General features: G+C 34.5%; 2 protein-coding genes across 4 annotated transcripts in view; one reads left to right on the top strand and one right to left on the bottom strand.

Annotated features, from left to right (window-relative positions):
* Window positions 1-16868, bottom strand: part of FANCL (FA complementation group L) — a 124874-nt gene that overhangs the window by 16263 nt on the left and 91743 nt on the right. The gene's annotated exons all lie outside the window — the stretch shown is intronic.
* Window positions 1-16868, top strand: part of VRK2 (VRK serine/threonine kinase 2) — a 126130-nt gene that overhangs the window by 102458 nt on the left and 6804 nt on the right. For both annotated transcript variants that reach the window (XM_036926002.2, XM_036926003.2), the window contains exon 12: window positions 3717-3878. In XM_036926002.2, the coding sequence (XP_036781897.2) occupies window positions 3717-3878 (162 nt within the window). The remainder of the gene's footprint in view (window positions 1-3716; window positions 3879-16868) is intronic.

Raw genomic sequence — 16868 nt, 5'->3', positions numbered from 1 at the left:
GACTTTTTTCCTTTTTTGTAGTTTCTCAGTTTCATAAACTTAATTGAAATATAAAAGAAGCCATTTTAAAAACTGATAGCTATATCCTCTGATATAAAATTGTTATCCACTAGAATTTTCAGTTTCATTAAATTCAAAGGATATTTGTTGTAAAACCACTTTTATACTCAGAGAATAAATTATAAAACATTTTTTTTCCAATGAGCCTCAATCAAAAATACTTTATTCTTCCTTCTTGATTAGAACACTTGGAAAATGAGTAAAAAGCAAATACCAACAATAATATGCATTCTTAAGACCTTAGTTAATTTTTGTTAGCAATATATGACCAACCTCAATGTACAGACAGTAAGATGATATCAGGCTATGTTTCTCAGTGGATCAAGATTTATTGAATAATGACTTTATTTCTATAGTTTTTTAAAGTACACAAATATATTTAATAATTATAGTAAAATTATATGTTCAGCATGTTGTTAAACCTTAAGTATCTTTATTTTTAAAGCTTAAAGATTTTATAATGCCATGAAAACCAAACTTGAAAATGTTCAAAAGCAAAATATAACAATATAATTTGTCCTGTACTCAGTTCCCCTGAATAATACAAGTATAGCATAGTTTCCCCAATTGATTGGTTCTGTAACAAAAATCATTTTAAATCCAGAATGAATGTCAATCATTCTGAATGGCCCCAAACTTCTCTATTTTTAGTCACAGAAATCCCTTATTAAGCGTTTTGTTATTCTGTTCGTGGATTACTTAACAAAATAACAAATGATCTCTGAACTTGTTCTTTTTGGATAGATACTTAAAAAGAAGTCAGTGGATCAGAAAACATACAGTTAGATAAATAAAATGTTTCTATGATTCAGTATTCAAAGGAGTTACAAATTTTGATTTTTTTTTTAATGTTATTTCTTTCAGTGTAAGTGGTTGTGTCTTTTTAGTATTAACAAAAATACGTTTTGGTTGGGTATTAGAAAAATAGCCCATCACAAGAATCTCAGCAAACTTACACTATCCTTTTGCAAAAGAAAAATGAGGTATTTTTCTGATACTGGGTTTTACTAGGCATCATAAACTGCTCCACGTAAACTGAGCCTTATTCTTGAAGTCCTCAAATACTGTTACTAGTGTTAAATTGGAAATGAATTTTTGTCAAGAGAGTAGAGACACTGATATTTTTTTCCTGGAAAGCAAATCTTTTGCTTGGAATATTTGCCTCAGTCAGAATGACGGTTTGTATAGCTGAAATCCCTCTCTAATAATTCTGATGGCTCCTGAGGTAGCACTGTCAAATTAGAAGAATCTAGCATTAGAAGTACCACAGTCTATTTATTCTATCCACTGGGATTTAATGTCCAAAATTCACTGAAGGAAACCATGTCTCAGTAAGAATGTTTATTGAGGTAAGCTAAAGCTCTAGAATTCCCAGATGAAAATGCCAAAATCAACTCGGAAAACCAGCGGCACTGAATGCCTCAATTCAACAATTGAATAAACTGTTTCTTCAAGAGCCAGCAGTGGATCCTTTGAGCAGTTTATCCATATCTTCCTCTTTATTATGATGGCTGAATCCACATTGTAACAGTATAGACACCTGGACATAATGAGCTACCCATCCTTCCTAAATACTTGACAGGGCAGAGAAGTAGTCATAGGTCAGAGCTACATGTTCAAGCAATCCTAATTTCAGACAAGTAAAAGTTTGTTCCTTATTTACTCTAAATCTGAGGTCCCCACATCAAATCCTGGGGTGGGTATATTATTATTGATTATAGTAATCTTTGTATTGGGCTTAAAAGCTGACAAAATTCTTTCTTGAGCTTTCTCAAAATAATTCTGTTAAACTTCGTATTTATTATCTGTATGTGAGAAAAGTAGCATAGATACTCTGAATTACATTTTTGGCTTATTAAATTTTAGGAGTCCAGAGTATTCCTGATTTTGCAGAACTGTGAAGTGCCAACGAAAAATTAAATAAAAAACACATTATTTGAGTAGCCACTTTCTTGAAAATGACACACATTTTGGACAGTATCCTCTTATTTTTATTAGTATTATTTGGACAAAATACCCAGGGTGTTTTCTGTATTTACTTCTATATCTTTGAGAAAAAGTTTTACTTTAGTTACAATCAAGAGTTAAACTTAATCAGCCCACTTTACTCCTACCATTTTAAAAGTTTCCTTGAAATAGGAATTTCCATCAACAGTTATTTTGTTTATTAGCTAGAAATGCTATGGCAGTGCAACCTAACCATCTGGCCAACTGACAGCAGATCCAGGAGCCATCATCTCTTCCAGGAAGCCTCATAGAGGACTGAATATATTCAATCTAATTTTGTTTGTACATCAGAGGCTCCCAGGCCAAAAACTGTTAAACTAAAGTGCCTAGCATATAGGAGGCACTAAAAACCTCAATCAATATCTCAACTAATCCTTCATATCACAGAACACATTTTCACAGTGATTGGCAAACCAGTGTTTTATTAGGGTAAAACCATGTACAACAGCTTTGGGAAACCCTTTGTTTCACACTAGTGGTATGATGAGCATTTATTACCACAACAATTTCAGTGGAAGAGAGTGATTCAGAAGGTGGTTCATGCAGTTTGGGATCATTGAGTGGTGGAAATAAAGAACCCCTGAGTGATTAGGAAATAATTCCGATTTCTAGGTTACTGAAAAGCAGTGACTTTGCTATCCTTTGAGAAGCTGGGATTTGAGAGGAGGGGTGAATAGAAAATAGTGTTGTGACAGCTTAGCCCTATCCGCAAAACACCAGCATATTTTAAAGGGAAGGAGTGAACACACTTGGCAATAAAAGCTAAAAATCGAGAGAGTACAAATTAAGGCTCTGCTTGCCCAGCCAATGGAATTCATTCTTGGTTTGGCTCTGGCTACTCCATTATTTCCCCTTGTGCTGTTCCTTCCTATCTTCTCCCCCTATTTAGCCCATGAAAAAAGGTGATGGCACTTTCAGCTGTGATAAACATGAAGCTGCTGAACAAATACTTCACATAAGGGTCTTCACTATGGCTTTCAATCTTCCACCTGTACTGAGGGAACTGCCCTTCTATTTCTGTGTCTACTTCAAGGTTATTGAGAGTCAGTCATCTCCCAAGTAAGACCAAGGTGTGAAGAAGAAACCTTACAGACAGCAAGCTTGTTGTAGAAGTTAACCTCTGATACACACAATATTAGATGACATAAACTGTTAATCATCTGCCCAAAGGTTAAAAATTACCTGTATGAAAAAATAAGCAACATCCTAAGCTGCTTTTATACATTCACATTAATTAGGCTCACTTCAATGATAGAAAACTAAGATTCTAATTAATAAGAATTTAAATTAAAAAGGTATATGGGATCCACTCATAGCAAAGGTTAATAATGAATTCATGTGCAGTCTTAAAATGTGACAGTTTTCTGTAAAAATGCCATTGTCAATAAGCAAGTTATCTGTAGAAGTAATTTCTAAAGAGTGTACAACAGTGACACTAATTTTAATTGGTCTTCTATTGATGAGAAAGGGTCTGGATCTTGCCAACTAGTATTTTTTTCTGTAACACCCATTTGCTGGTTTCCTTTTTATTCCTTCCTTTTTTCAAAGGTTGGCAAATTTAGAGTTTTCAAAAATCTAGACATGAATGCATTTTTTTTACAAGTGTCAAAAGTTTTTATTATATATTATTACTTACTCTGTATCAACAGGTTGATTCGAGAAAGGCTGCAGCAAAGCAAGTCAATCAGATGCAAAAGCGGTTAAGAGAAAAAAATGTCCATAGTGAAAGAAGTGCTGAGTCCTGTGCAACGTGGAGAAAAGTGCTAAAAGAGGAGGTGCTGATTGGATTGCTTCACAATAAAAACGCTCAGGTGAAGGAGTTTTTGTAGGCTTTTTTTTTCCTTAATGTTACATTAGAATATGGCCTTTGCAAATAGACATTTTATTTTCTTCTGAGGGCCAAGGTTGTATGGTTTTGTTAAAAGAGAAGGGACAGAAAATATCCTATCTAGAAGATAAAAATCAAAGCAGCTGACACCAGTTATCAAAGAAACAGAATGATAGCACATTTGGGTACAGATCTGCTTTCTTTCTTTAGCCTAAGAATGTAATTCAGTGCACTTAAATTTTTTATGCCATCTATGAACCATTAGGAACTCTTAACATATTCCATACTTTTACATTGGTTCCTTGAGTCTCACCCTTATAATCAAATGTAAGGAAGTATCTCTGTAATATGGTTGTATTTTAAATTGATGTATTTTTACATCATTTGATCATTTGGTTGGATAGCAACTCACCTTTAGCAGATGACTCATTCAGGCAAAGCAAAAGTCTTTCCTACTCTAACCTCCTTTGAAAGCATACAATACTTACAGCTGCAGTGAAAAAAATTTTTTTCCCAGTGGCCAACATTTCTTATGATTTATACATGGTCATTTTCCCCAAATGATTTGAGGTAGTTTACAGTGTGAAACAGGATAATTTAATGTCCCTACCTTCCATTTCCCAACCTCCTTCCCCTCCAAACTGGTATATTAGGCAGCGGAAATGATAATCACTAAGCTGAGCACTAAATTTGGCTCTGAACTTCTTGGCAGCCAAGGCAAAAATTAGAAGCATACAAATTAGGCATTTCTTATCTAACCAGCAAGCATACAAGTTTATGCAGAGAGGAATGTTTTTTTTTTAGTACTAATAGGAATCCTTTGCATTTATTATATTATAAAACAGCATAATTGGTTTTTTATTTTTAAATTGATATACAAAGGAATCTACTTCAAGTGGACATATGTTATATGATGTTAAAATTAAAGCAAATTTGTAAAATTTATGACAAATATTCTTTGGTGACAAAATTTAGAGATTCTTGAGGGTTCTTTTTTAACATTTACTGTGTACCAGAATCACCTGTATATGGAGGCAAGGAGGGACTATAAAAATATTGATGCACAGGTTCCAAAGAAATTGGTTCATTTTAATATTGGATGACCATATGTGTAGATGTTATTATTCCAGAAAGCTCTTTGCTCCTTTTCTTAGTCAGTCCCCTGACTCGAGACAACCACTGTTCTGATACTCTGGTTTTCATCACGAGATTAGTTTTGCATCTTGTAGAATTTCATGTACATGTAGTCATACAATATGCATTCTTTTGTGTCTAGCTTCTTTCATTCTGCATGTTTTCTTGAAATTTTTCCACATTGTTGCATGTATTAGTAATTCTTTTTTGTGTTGAGTGATATTCCATTGTGTAAGTGCATCACAGTGTGCATTCCGTTCTTCTACTAATGGACATCTGGGCTGCCCCTGGCTGCAGCCACCAAGAATAGTTGTTGTGGGCATTCTGACACAAGTTCCTTCTATGGATACATATTTTTTATCCTAAGAAGTGGAATTGCTGAGTCATAGAACAGAAGTATGGTCAATTCTATAAAATGCTGACAAATATTTCCTATTTTACATTCCCATCAGTTATGTTCCAGCCATCCCATATCCTTCCCAGCATTTGGTGTTGTCTGTCTTTTTAATATTAGTCATAGTAACATTTGTCTATCAATCTCTCCTGGTGATTCCAATTATCATTTATCTAATGACTAATAATTGTGAGCATCTTTCATGTGCTTACTGTCCATTTATATATCTTCTTTTGTGAAGTCTTTTTTAAGTGTTTTGATTCATTTTTATTTGGATGATTGTCTTTATATTATTGAGTTATACGAATTCTTTACATATTCTAAATGCATGTGTACTGTCCAATATCTGTCTGTTCTGTGGACCTGTTCTAAGTGTGCAGCCAGCCTATTCATTTACTTTAGGTGTCTTCAATTAGCAGAAACTATGTTAATATTTTTACTTTAAGTTCAATTTATCAATTTTTTCCCTTTTCTGTAAAGAAATATAAGAAATATTTGCCTACCTCAGGGTCACAATGTTATTTTGCTATATATTTTTTAGAAGGCTTATAGTTTTACTTTTCACATTTGGGTCTATGAGCTATCTCAGATCATTCCTGTGTATGGTTGTGAGGTTATAGATTGAGGTTCATTCTGTTCGATACAGAAAGCCAGTTGTCTTAGCACCATTTGTTAAAATATTTTCCTTATTCTATTTCTTTGGAGCCTTTCTCAAAAGTCAGCAGACCATATAAGTATTTGTCTGTTTCTGGACTCTCTCTTCTCTTCTATCAATCTATTTGTCTATCCTTATACCAAAATCACACTGCAACAATTACTGCAGCTTTACAGCAAGCTCTGAAATAAGGTGGTACAAGTCCTTCAACATTTTTCTTTAAGAATACCATACCAATTTTAGGTTCTGGTCCCTTCCATAAAATTTAAGAACCAGATGGTCAATTTCCATTAAAAAGCAGAGATTTTCATTGGGACCGCACTAAATCTAAAACTCAGTTTAGGGGGAATTGAAATCCCAATAGCATTGAGTCTTCTAATGTATTAACGTGATACTTCTCTCCATTTAGGTAAATCTTAATCTCTCTCAACAGCGTTTTATAGTTTTCAGTGTAGATACCTTACATATTTTCCACTAAAATTATCTTTATTTTATTTCTCAGTCTATTATAAATATCTTTTTTACAAATCTCATATTTCAGTTATCCATTGCTGGTATATAGAAATACAGTATATTGGCTTGTGTCTTGGGAGATTCCTAAATTCACTTACAAGTTCTGGTAGTTTTTTTTTGTATATTCTTAGTTTTTTCTACAGTCAGTCATGTCATCTGTGACTAAAGTTTTACTTTCTCCTTTCCCACATGTATGCCTTTATTTTTTTCATGGCATATTACACCTGCCAGCACTTCTAATGCTGCAGTGAAAGTGGGAATCCTTACTTTTGTTCAGTGTTGTCATGCTGAATTTAATTTGCTATTACTCTGTTAAAGATTTCTATCTCTACACTGATGACAAATAATAGTGTGTAATTATCTTATTCTTGTAAGTGTTATGTAAGTTGGAAGTGTCTGTTTTCAAAAATATTAAAAAATTTGTCTTTCATATATCCATCTTGGTGTAAAGTTTTGTTGTAGGTAAATTTTAAATTACGAATTTTCTGTAACAGATGGAATGATCATTAGATTTTTTTCTTATATAGGTTTTGATAATATGTATCTTTTAAAACAATTGTCCATCTATCTAAATTGTCAAATTTGTCAGCACTATGTAGTTTATGATACTCTCTTATTATCCTTTTAGCATCATCAATATCCATGTTGATGCCCCCTCTCATTCCAATAAATGGTAACCTAGTTTCTTTTCTTTTTCTTTTTTTTTTTTAATAGACCAGCCACATGCCTATCATTTTTATTTATCTTTTCAAATAACCAGTTTTTGGATATGTTGGTTTTTCTGCTATTAGTTTTCTATTTCACCATGCACTATCCTTCTACTTATTTTGGATTTAATTTGTTCTTTCAGTCTTCATAATTGAAAGCTTTAATCATTGATTTTTAAGGCTTTTCTCTTTCCTAAAATATAGCTAAAGCTGTAAATTTCTAAGCAGTGCATTAGCTATATTTCACAAGTTTTGATATGTTGTGTTTTCATTATTATTCAGTTAAATTTATTTTCTGATTACTCTAGACTTACTCTTTGACCCATATATAATTTAGATACGTTAATTGCTAAGTAATTTTAAGATTTTCCAGATACCTTTTTGTTACTAATTTCTAATTTAATTCTGTTTTCATCAGAATATATCCTGTATTTATTGCTATCCTTTAAATTCATTAAAACTTGTTTTATAGCCCAGAAGAATGTCTACCTTGGTGAATATTCCTTGTGTACACACTTATGAAGGTTTCACATGAAAAACATTGTGGGTAATAGATTCACCCATATTACCAAGTGCCTCCCATACGCCATTGAAGTCACTGTCCATCAGTGTAGTAAGATGCCACAGTCATTACTTGTCTTTTATGTGTGACACTGTCTTCCCCGTGACCCCCACCACACCATGTGCACCAATCATAATACCCCTCAATCTCCTTCTCCCTTCTTCCCCACCCACCCTACCCTACCCCACCACACCCCTAGTCCCTTCTTGGAATCTGTGAGCCTGCTACTGTTTTGTTCCTTCAGTTTTCCTTCATTGTTATACTCCAAAATGAGTGAAATCATTTGGTACTTCTCTTTCTCCGCCTGGCTTATTTCACTGAGCATAATACCCTCTAGCTCCATCCATGTTGTTGCAAATGGTAGGATTTGTTTTCTTCTCATAGCTGAATAGTATTCAATTGTGTAAATGCACCACCTCTTCTTTATCCATTCATCTACTGATAGACACTTAGGTTGTTTCCATATCTTGGCTATTGTAAATACTGCTGCAGTAAAAATAGGGGTGCATTTTTTTTTTTTGAATTTGAGAAATGTTTTCTTTTGGTAAATTCCTAGGAGTGGGATTCCTGGATCAAATGGTATTTCTATTTTTAGTTTTTTGAGGAACCTCCATATTGCCTTCCACAATGGTTGAACTAATTTACATTGCCACCTGTGGTGTAGGAAGAGTTCCTCTTTCTGTGCATCCTCACCAGCATTTGTTGTTCTTATTCTTTTCTATGTTGGCCATCCTAACTGGGGTGAGGTGATAACTCATTGTGACTTTAATTTGCATTTCCCTGATATGTGGAGCAACTTTTCATGTGCCTGTTGGCCATCTGAATTTCTTCTTTGGAGAAGTGTCTCTTCATATCTTCCACGCATTTTTTAATAGGGTTATATGCTTTCTGGGTGTTGAGGCATGTGAGTTCTTTATATATTTTGGATGTTAACTCCTTCTCAGATATGTCATTTACAAATATATTCTCCCATACTGTAGGATGCCTTTTTGTTCTACTGATGGTGTCCTTTGCTGTATAGAAGTCTTTTAGTTTTATGTAGTCCCATTTGTTCATTTTTGCTTTAGTTTCCCTTGCCCGAGGAGATGCATTCAGGAAAAAATGTTCCTCATGTATATATTCAAGAGATTTTTGCCTATGTTTTCTTCAAAGAGTTTTATGGTTTCATGACTTACATTCAGGTTCTTTGCTCCATTTCGAGTTTACTTTTACATATGGAGTTAGACAATAATCCAGTTTCATTCTCTTACATGTAGCTGTCCAGTTTTGCCAATACCACTTGTTGAAGAGGCTGTCATTTCCCCATTGTATATCCATGGCTTCTATATCATATATTAATTAACCATATATAGGGGGGTTTATATCTGGGCTCTCTATTCTGTTTCATTGATCTAGAGGTCTGTTCTTGTGCCAGTACCAAGCTATCTTGATTACTGTGGCTTTGTAGTAGAGCTTGAAGTTGGGGAGCGTAATCCTCCTAGCTTTATTCTGCCTTCTCAGGATTGCTTTGGCTATTTGGAGTCTTTTCTGGTTCCATGTGAATTTTAAAATTATTTGTTCTAGTTCATTGAAGAATGACATTGGTATTTTGATAGGGATTGCATTGAATCTGTAGATTGCTTAAGGCAGGATAGCCATTTTGACAATATTAATTCTTCCTATCCATGAGTGTGGGATGAATTTCCATTTATTGGTATCTTCTTTAATTTCTCTCATGAGTGTCTTGTAGTTTTCAGAGTATAGGTCTTTCAATTCCTTGGTTAGGTTAATTCTTAGATATTTTATTCTTTTTGATGCAATTGTAAATGGAATTGTTTTCCTGATTTCCCTTTTTGCTAGTTCATTTGTTAGTGTATAGGAATGCAACAGATTACTGTGTATTAATTTTGTATCCTACAACTTTGCTTTGTAAATTATCAAACATTTATTGAAAACATAATATCCATCTTTCTTAAAGTTTTCCAAAAAGTAGAAGAGATGGGAATACTTCCAAACTCATTCAATGAGGCCAACATCACTATAATACCAAAGCGAAGTTGTAGGATACAAAACTAATTCCCTTATTAGTTCTAGTAGTTTTGGGATGGATTCTTTAGGGTTATTTATGTTCAATATCATGTCATCCACAAACAGTGACAGTTTAACTTCTTCCTTACTAATGCCTTTTATTTTTTTGTGTTGTCTGGTTGCGATGGCTAGGACCTCCAGAACTATTTTGAATAAAACTAGGGAGAATGGGCATCCTTGTCTTGTTCTCAATTTTAAAGAAAAGCTTTCAGCTTATCACTTTTAAGTATGATGTTGGCTGTGGATTTGTCAGGTGCTTGCCCTCTATACCCATTTTGTTGAGTTTTCTCATAAATGGATGTGGAATTTTGTCAAATGCTTTTTCAGCATCTATGGAGATCATGTGATTTTTGTCCTTCTTTTTGTTTATGTGGTGGATGATGTTGATGGATTTTCATATACTGTACCATCCTTGAATCCCTGGAGTAAATCCTACTTGATTATGGTGGATGATCTTTTTGATGTATTTTTGAATTCATTTTGCTCATATTTTGTTGAGTATTTTTGCATCTATGTTCTTCAGGGATATTGGTCTGTAATTTTCTTTTTTGTGGTGTCTTTGTCTGATTTTGGTATTAGAGTGATGTTGGCCTTATAGAATGAGTTTGGAAGTATTCCCATCTCTTCTAATTTTTGGAAAACTTTAAGAAGGATGGATATTATGTTTTCAATAAATGTTTGATAAAATTCAGCAGTGAAGACATCTGGTCCAGAGATTTTGTTCTTAGGTAGTTTTTTGATTACCAATTCAGTTTTGTTGTTGGTAATTGGTTTGGTAAAATTTTCTGTTTCTTCCTTGGTTAGCCTTGAAAAGTTGTGTTTTTCTAGAAAGTTGTCAGTTTCTTCCAGGTTATCCAGTTTGTTAGCATATAATTTCTCATATGCTAATAATGATTCTCTAATAATTCTTTGTATTTCTGTGGTGTCCATAGTGATTTTTCCTTTCTCATTTATGATTCTGTTTATATGTGTAGACTCTCTTTTTTCTCTTGATAAGTTTGGCTAGGGGTTTATCTCTTTTGTTAATTTTCTCAAAGATCCAGCTCCTGGTTTCATTGAGTCTATTTTTTTACTTTTCTCGATTTTATTCTGCTCTAATTTTTATTATGTCCGTCCTTCTACTGACTGGGCCTCATTTTTCTTTTTCTAGTTTCATGAATTGCGAGTTTAGTTTGTCCATATGATATAGTTCATCTTTCCTAAGGTAAGCCTGTATTGCAATATACTTGCCTCTTAGCAAGACCTCTGCTGCATCCCACAGATTTTGCAGTGTTGAGTTATGGTTGTCATTTGTCTCCACACATTGCTTGATCTCTGTTTTTATTTGGTCACTGATCCATTGATTATTTAGGAACATGTTGTTAAGCCTCCATGTATTTGTAAGCCTTTTTGTTTTCTTTGAGTAATTTATTTCTAGTTTCATACCTTTGTGGTCTGAGAAGCTGGTTTGTACAACTGCAAACTTTTGAGTTTTCTGAGGCTCCTTTTGTGGCCTAGTATATGATCTAGTCCTGAAAATTTTCATGTGCTTGAGAAGAATATGTATCCTGCCACTATTAGGTGGAATGTTCTGTAGGTGTCTGCTACGTCCATCTGTAGTAATCTGTTGTTCAGTGCCTCTATCTCCTTACTTATTTTTTGTCTGGTTGATCTGTCCTTTGGAGTGAGTGGTGTGTTGAAGTCTCCTAAAATAAATGCATTGCATTCTATTTCCCCCTTTGATTCTGTTAGTATTTGTTTCCCATATGTAGGTGCTCCTGTGTTGGGTGCATAAATATTTATAATGGTGATATCCTCTTGTTGGACTGACCCCTTTATCATGATGTAATGTCCTTCTATGTCTCTTGTGACTTTCTGTGTTTTGAAGACTATTTTGCCTGATAAAAGTACTGAAACTCCTGCTTTTTTGTCCCTATTAGTGGTATGAAATAACTTTTTCCATACCTTCACTTTTAATCTATGTATGTCTTTGGGCTTGAAGTCAGTCCCTTGTAGGCAGCATATAGATGGGTCTCTTTTTTTTAATCCATTCAGTGACTCTGTCTTTTGATTGTTTCATTCAGGCCATTTATTTTTAGGGTGATTATTGATAGGTATGTACTTATTGCCATTGCAGGCTTTTATGGTTACCAAAGATTCAAGGGTAACTTCCTTACTATCTAACAGTGTAATTTAATTCACTTAGTATTCTATAACAAACACAATCTAAAGGTTCTTTCTTTTTTCCTCCTTTTTCTTCCTTCTCCATGCTTTATATTTTAAGTATCACATTCTGTACTCTTTGTCTATTCCTTGACTGACGTTGTGGGTGATTTGATTTTGCATCTGCTTAGTAATTAATTGATCTACTTTCTTTACTGTGGTCTTATTTCATCCTGTGATAACTATTTAGCCTTATGAGCACTTCCATCTATAGCAGTCCCTCCAAAATACAATGTAGGGATGGTTTTGGGGAAGTAAGTTATCTCAGCTTTTGCTTATCTGGAAATTGATTAAACCCTCCTTCAAATTTAAATGATAATCCTGTCAGATAGAGTATTCTTGGTTCAAGGCCCTTCTGCTTCATTGCATTAAATATATCATGCCACTCCCTTCTGGCCTGTAAGGTTTCTCTTGAGAAGTCTGAAGATAGCCTAATGGGTTATCCTTTTAATGTGATCTTTTTTCTCTCCCTGGCTGCTTTTAATAGTCTGTCTTTTTCCTTGATCTTTGCCATTTTTATTATTATATGTCTTGGTATTGTCTTCCTTGGGTCCCTTGTGTTGGGAGGTCTGTGCACCTCCATGGCCTGAGAGACTATCTCCTTCCCCAGATTGGGAAAGTTTTCAGCAATTCCTCAAAGACAGTTTCTATCCTTTTTCCTCTCTCTTCTTCTTCTGGTACCCCTGTAATTGGAATATTGTTGTGTCTGGACTGGTCACACAATTCTCTCAATATTCTTTCATTTCTAGAGATCTTTTTTTTTCTCTCTTTGCCTCAGCTTCTTTGTATTCCTGTTCTCTAATTTCTATTTTATTTACTTTCTCCTCTACTTCATCTAGTCTGCTTTTAAATCCCTCCATTGTATATTTCATTTTAGATACTGTATTCTACAATGTTTGTATCTCATTCCTGACTTCCTTCCTGAGTTCTTGAATACTTCTTTAGGTCCGTGAGCATGTTTATAATTTTTATTTTGAAATCTCTTTCAGGAAGATTGATTAGTTCATTTTCACTTGGCCCTCTTTCTGGTGTTTGTGGGATTTTGGTTTGAACCAGGTTCCTTTGACTTTTCATATTTGTAGGTGATGCCCTTTAGTGCCCAGAAGTTCTACTCTCTGGGGCTGCTCAGCCCCTGGGGTGATGGCGGGGGTTACAGGCAAGGGACACTGGTGCCTGACAGGAGGAAAGAGGTCTTTCCTGCTTCCCGGCTGCAGTGCCTGTCTCCACTGCCAGGGCCAGTGTGCTGAGCATGCAGGGAGAAGCTTCTATGCTTTGCACTTGTAACTGCTGTAGGCAGGTCCACCCTCTGGCTGTCCTGGCACAATGGCAGACACAGTCAGTTTATGAGGTGGTGCTGGCCGGGATGAAGGTGCAGCATGCTGCATTTTGCAGTGTTGGGCCTTGGGACTGCGTAGCCAGCCCGGGGGATGGAGTGCCTGAAGCTCCTGAAAATTTCCAACCTGCTGGGCAGAGTGCACCCAGACAATTTTTTCCACCTATCCTTTCTCCTGAGCAGCAAGTTCTGTTCAATCCTTGCCCCTTTAGCTGTCCTCTTGCTGTTAGGAAGTCTCTCAGACTACCCACCTTTCTTTTGTCCCAGAGCAGCTGGATGTGAATCTCTCTTTTCCACAAGCAGCTGCAATCTCAGTCTCTACAAGTATTCTACCTGTCTTAGCTTTCAAACCCCACTTATCTCCAGAACACCATGTAATGTAGGTTGGTGCCCTCAGAACAGATCTCCAGGGCTGTGTGTTCAGCAGTCCTAGGCCTCCACCCCTTCCCATCTCCGTTTCTCTTCCTCCCTCTGGTGAGCTGCAGTTGGGGAAGGGCTTGGGTCCCTTCAGATCATGGCTTTGGTAGTTTACCCTTTTACTTGAGGTCTGCTGGTTTCCCCAGCTGTAGACAGTCTGCCACAGTCTTCTTTCCTGTTGCTCTTTCAGGATTTGATGTATTTGCTATATTTTCATATTATATGTGGTTTTGGGAGAAGTTTTCTGTCTTACCTCTCATGCCACCATCTTTAATCTTTGTCTCCTTGTGTACTTTTAGAGAATGTATACTCTGAAGTTCGGGATGCACCATTCTATAAATGTCAATTAGGTTAAATTGTTTGATAGTGCTGTGCAAACCTTCTGTATCCTTATTGTTATGCTTTATTCTGTCCTCCTGTTTTATCACTTAATGATAAAGGAGTGTTAAAATCTTCAACCATAATTATGGATTTGTTTGTTCCTCCCTTTATCTCTAAATTCCTGCTTCATGGATTTTGATACTCTGTTATTAGACACAGATTTAGGACTGTTACATCTTCTTGGTTAACTATTCTGTTTTATCAGGCTATGAAACATCTTTCTTCTACTTTGTCTTATTTTAGCAATTACAGCCTTCCTTATGATTAATATTTACATGATATATTATTTTTCATCCTTTTATGTTTAGTGTTTGATGTGTCTTTGTCTCTGTATGCTTTTGTAAAAAGCAGATAGTTTGTCTTAGTTTTGTGTACAATTTGACATAACTCACCTTTAATCTGTCCATTTCTATTGAATGAAATTATTAGTGTAAATTGATTTAATCTACAATCTTGCTGTTTGCTTTCTTCTTGAGCCATTTATTCTCTGTTATTTTACTTCCCTTCTGCTTTCTTTCGGCCTGAAAATTTTCCTTTCTTGGATTTCTGAACTATACTTTTTTGGGTTTTGTGGGGATTTCTTTGTTTTTGTTTAGTGGCTACTTTAGAGGAGGTGTTATTAGCAAACTATGGCTTATGAACAATTCAGCTAGCTACTTATTTTTAAAATATTTAAACTTATTATATATTATATTTTTATTAAAAATAAGCCATACTCATTTTCTTACATATTGTCTATGGTTACTTTCATGCTACAGTGGCAGAGTTGAGTACTTGCAACAGAGGCTATATGGCCCCAAAATTCTAAAATATTTACTGTCTGGCCTTTTAAAGAAAAAGTTTGAAACCACTGTTCGAAAACCACTCTAATAGAAATATAATTTGAGCCATAGATGTAATTTTAAATCTTTTAGTGGCCCTATTGAAAAAAATAGAAAGTTAAAATTTATTTTAATAATACACTTTAATTAAAGCACTATTCAAAATATTGTAATTGTTATAAAAAGTTTTAATATTTTTGCATATTGTCTTCAAAAATCTGGTGTTTGGTGTTTTACACAAATAGCATATCTCAGCAATTCAGTCTAGCCATATTTTAAGTGTAATTCATATTTGACTAGTAGCTACTGTTAGCACAGCTCTAGAAATTACAATGTACACATTTAACTTCTCATACCACAAGCTACCTTGACTTAATACACCACTTCACATATAAGAACATTTACAGAAATGTATTTCCACTTATCCCAACCTTTGTGTTACTGTTGTCATACATTTAGCTTTTTCCATATGTAATTAATTCCGTATTGTATTTTATTATCATGCTTTAAAAAGTCAGTTTTATTTCAAAAAATTAAGGAAGAAAAAGTCTTAAATACCCCCAAGTTTACTGTTCTGGTATTCTTCAGATATTACATAGATCTGAATTTACACTTGATATCATTTTCCTTCAGCTTAAGGACATCCCTTTAACATTTACTGCAGTGTAGATTTCCTGAAAACTAATTCTCTCACCTCTTGTCTTTCTGAAAATATCTTTATGTCACCTGTATTTTTTTTGTTTTGTTCTGTAAGGAAAGCTGGAACTATATTTTTTTCTGAATTTTCTAAAACATTTTAAAGTAACTATAGACTCAGAAATGGCAAAAATAATCTCTCATATACCTTTTACCCAGCTTCCCCCAATGAAATCATCATGTATAACCATAGAATTACTTTCAAAATCAGGAACTGACATTGGTATATTCCTCTGAAATACAGAACATACTCGATCATGTTTTTGCATGCACTTGTGTTTGTGTGTGTTCTTATGAAATTTTATTACATGTATAGGGTAACCACCACAATCACTCTACAGAACTGTTCTATGAGCACAAAGAAACTGCCTCATGTTGCTTTATAGTGCCACCCTCCTGCCAATCCTAATCTCTGGTCTGTTCTGCATTACTCTAATTTTGTCACTTTGAGCATATCATATAAACCAAATTATACAGTATATAACTTGTTAAGATTGGCTTTATTTCATTCACCATTAACCCCCCTGAGATCCATACAAGGTTTGCATGTATCAATACTTTATTCCTTTTTATTGCTAAGTAGTATTCTTAAGTATGGATGTAGTGTTGAACATGTGACCTGTTTCTAGTTTTTTGCCTTTCACCATTTAGTATGATGTTAACTGTAGATTATTGGTATGTTAACACTCTTCTCCACTTTTAGTGCATTGAGAGTTATCATGAATGGGTAGTGAATTTTGTCAGATGCTTTTTCTGATAAATTAATATAATCATACAACTTTTCATCTTTATACTGTTACCAAGATAGATACTGATTAGCATTTGAATACTGAACTGATCTTAAATTCCTCAAATCAAACCCACTTGGCCATGGTGTACTATTATTATTTTCATATGTTGCTGGATTAAATTTGCTAATATTTTGTTGAAGACTTTTGATCTGTTAATGAGGACTGTTGGTCTGTATTTTCTTTTTATTCTACTGTCTTTGGCTTTGGTATCAGAGAAGTGCTTGACTCTTAAAATGAGTTGAGAAGACTTCTTCTAAATTCTAGATGAGAATGAGTATAATTGGTTTTGTTTTTTTTAAA

This window comes from Manis pentadactyla, chromosome 2 (genome assembly GCF_030020395.1).
Source record: "Manis pentadactyla isolate mManPen7 chromosome 2, mManPen7.hap1, whole genome shotgun sequence".
Taxonomy (NCBI): domain Eukaryota; kingdom Metazoa; phylum Chordata; class Mammalia; order Pholidota; family Manidae; genus Manis; species Manis pentadactyla.
The sequence above is the reverse complement of the archived record's forward strand: the minus strand, read 5'-3'. Positions and strand labels throughout refer to the sequence as shown.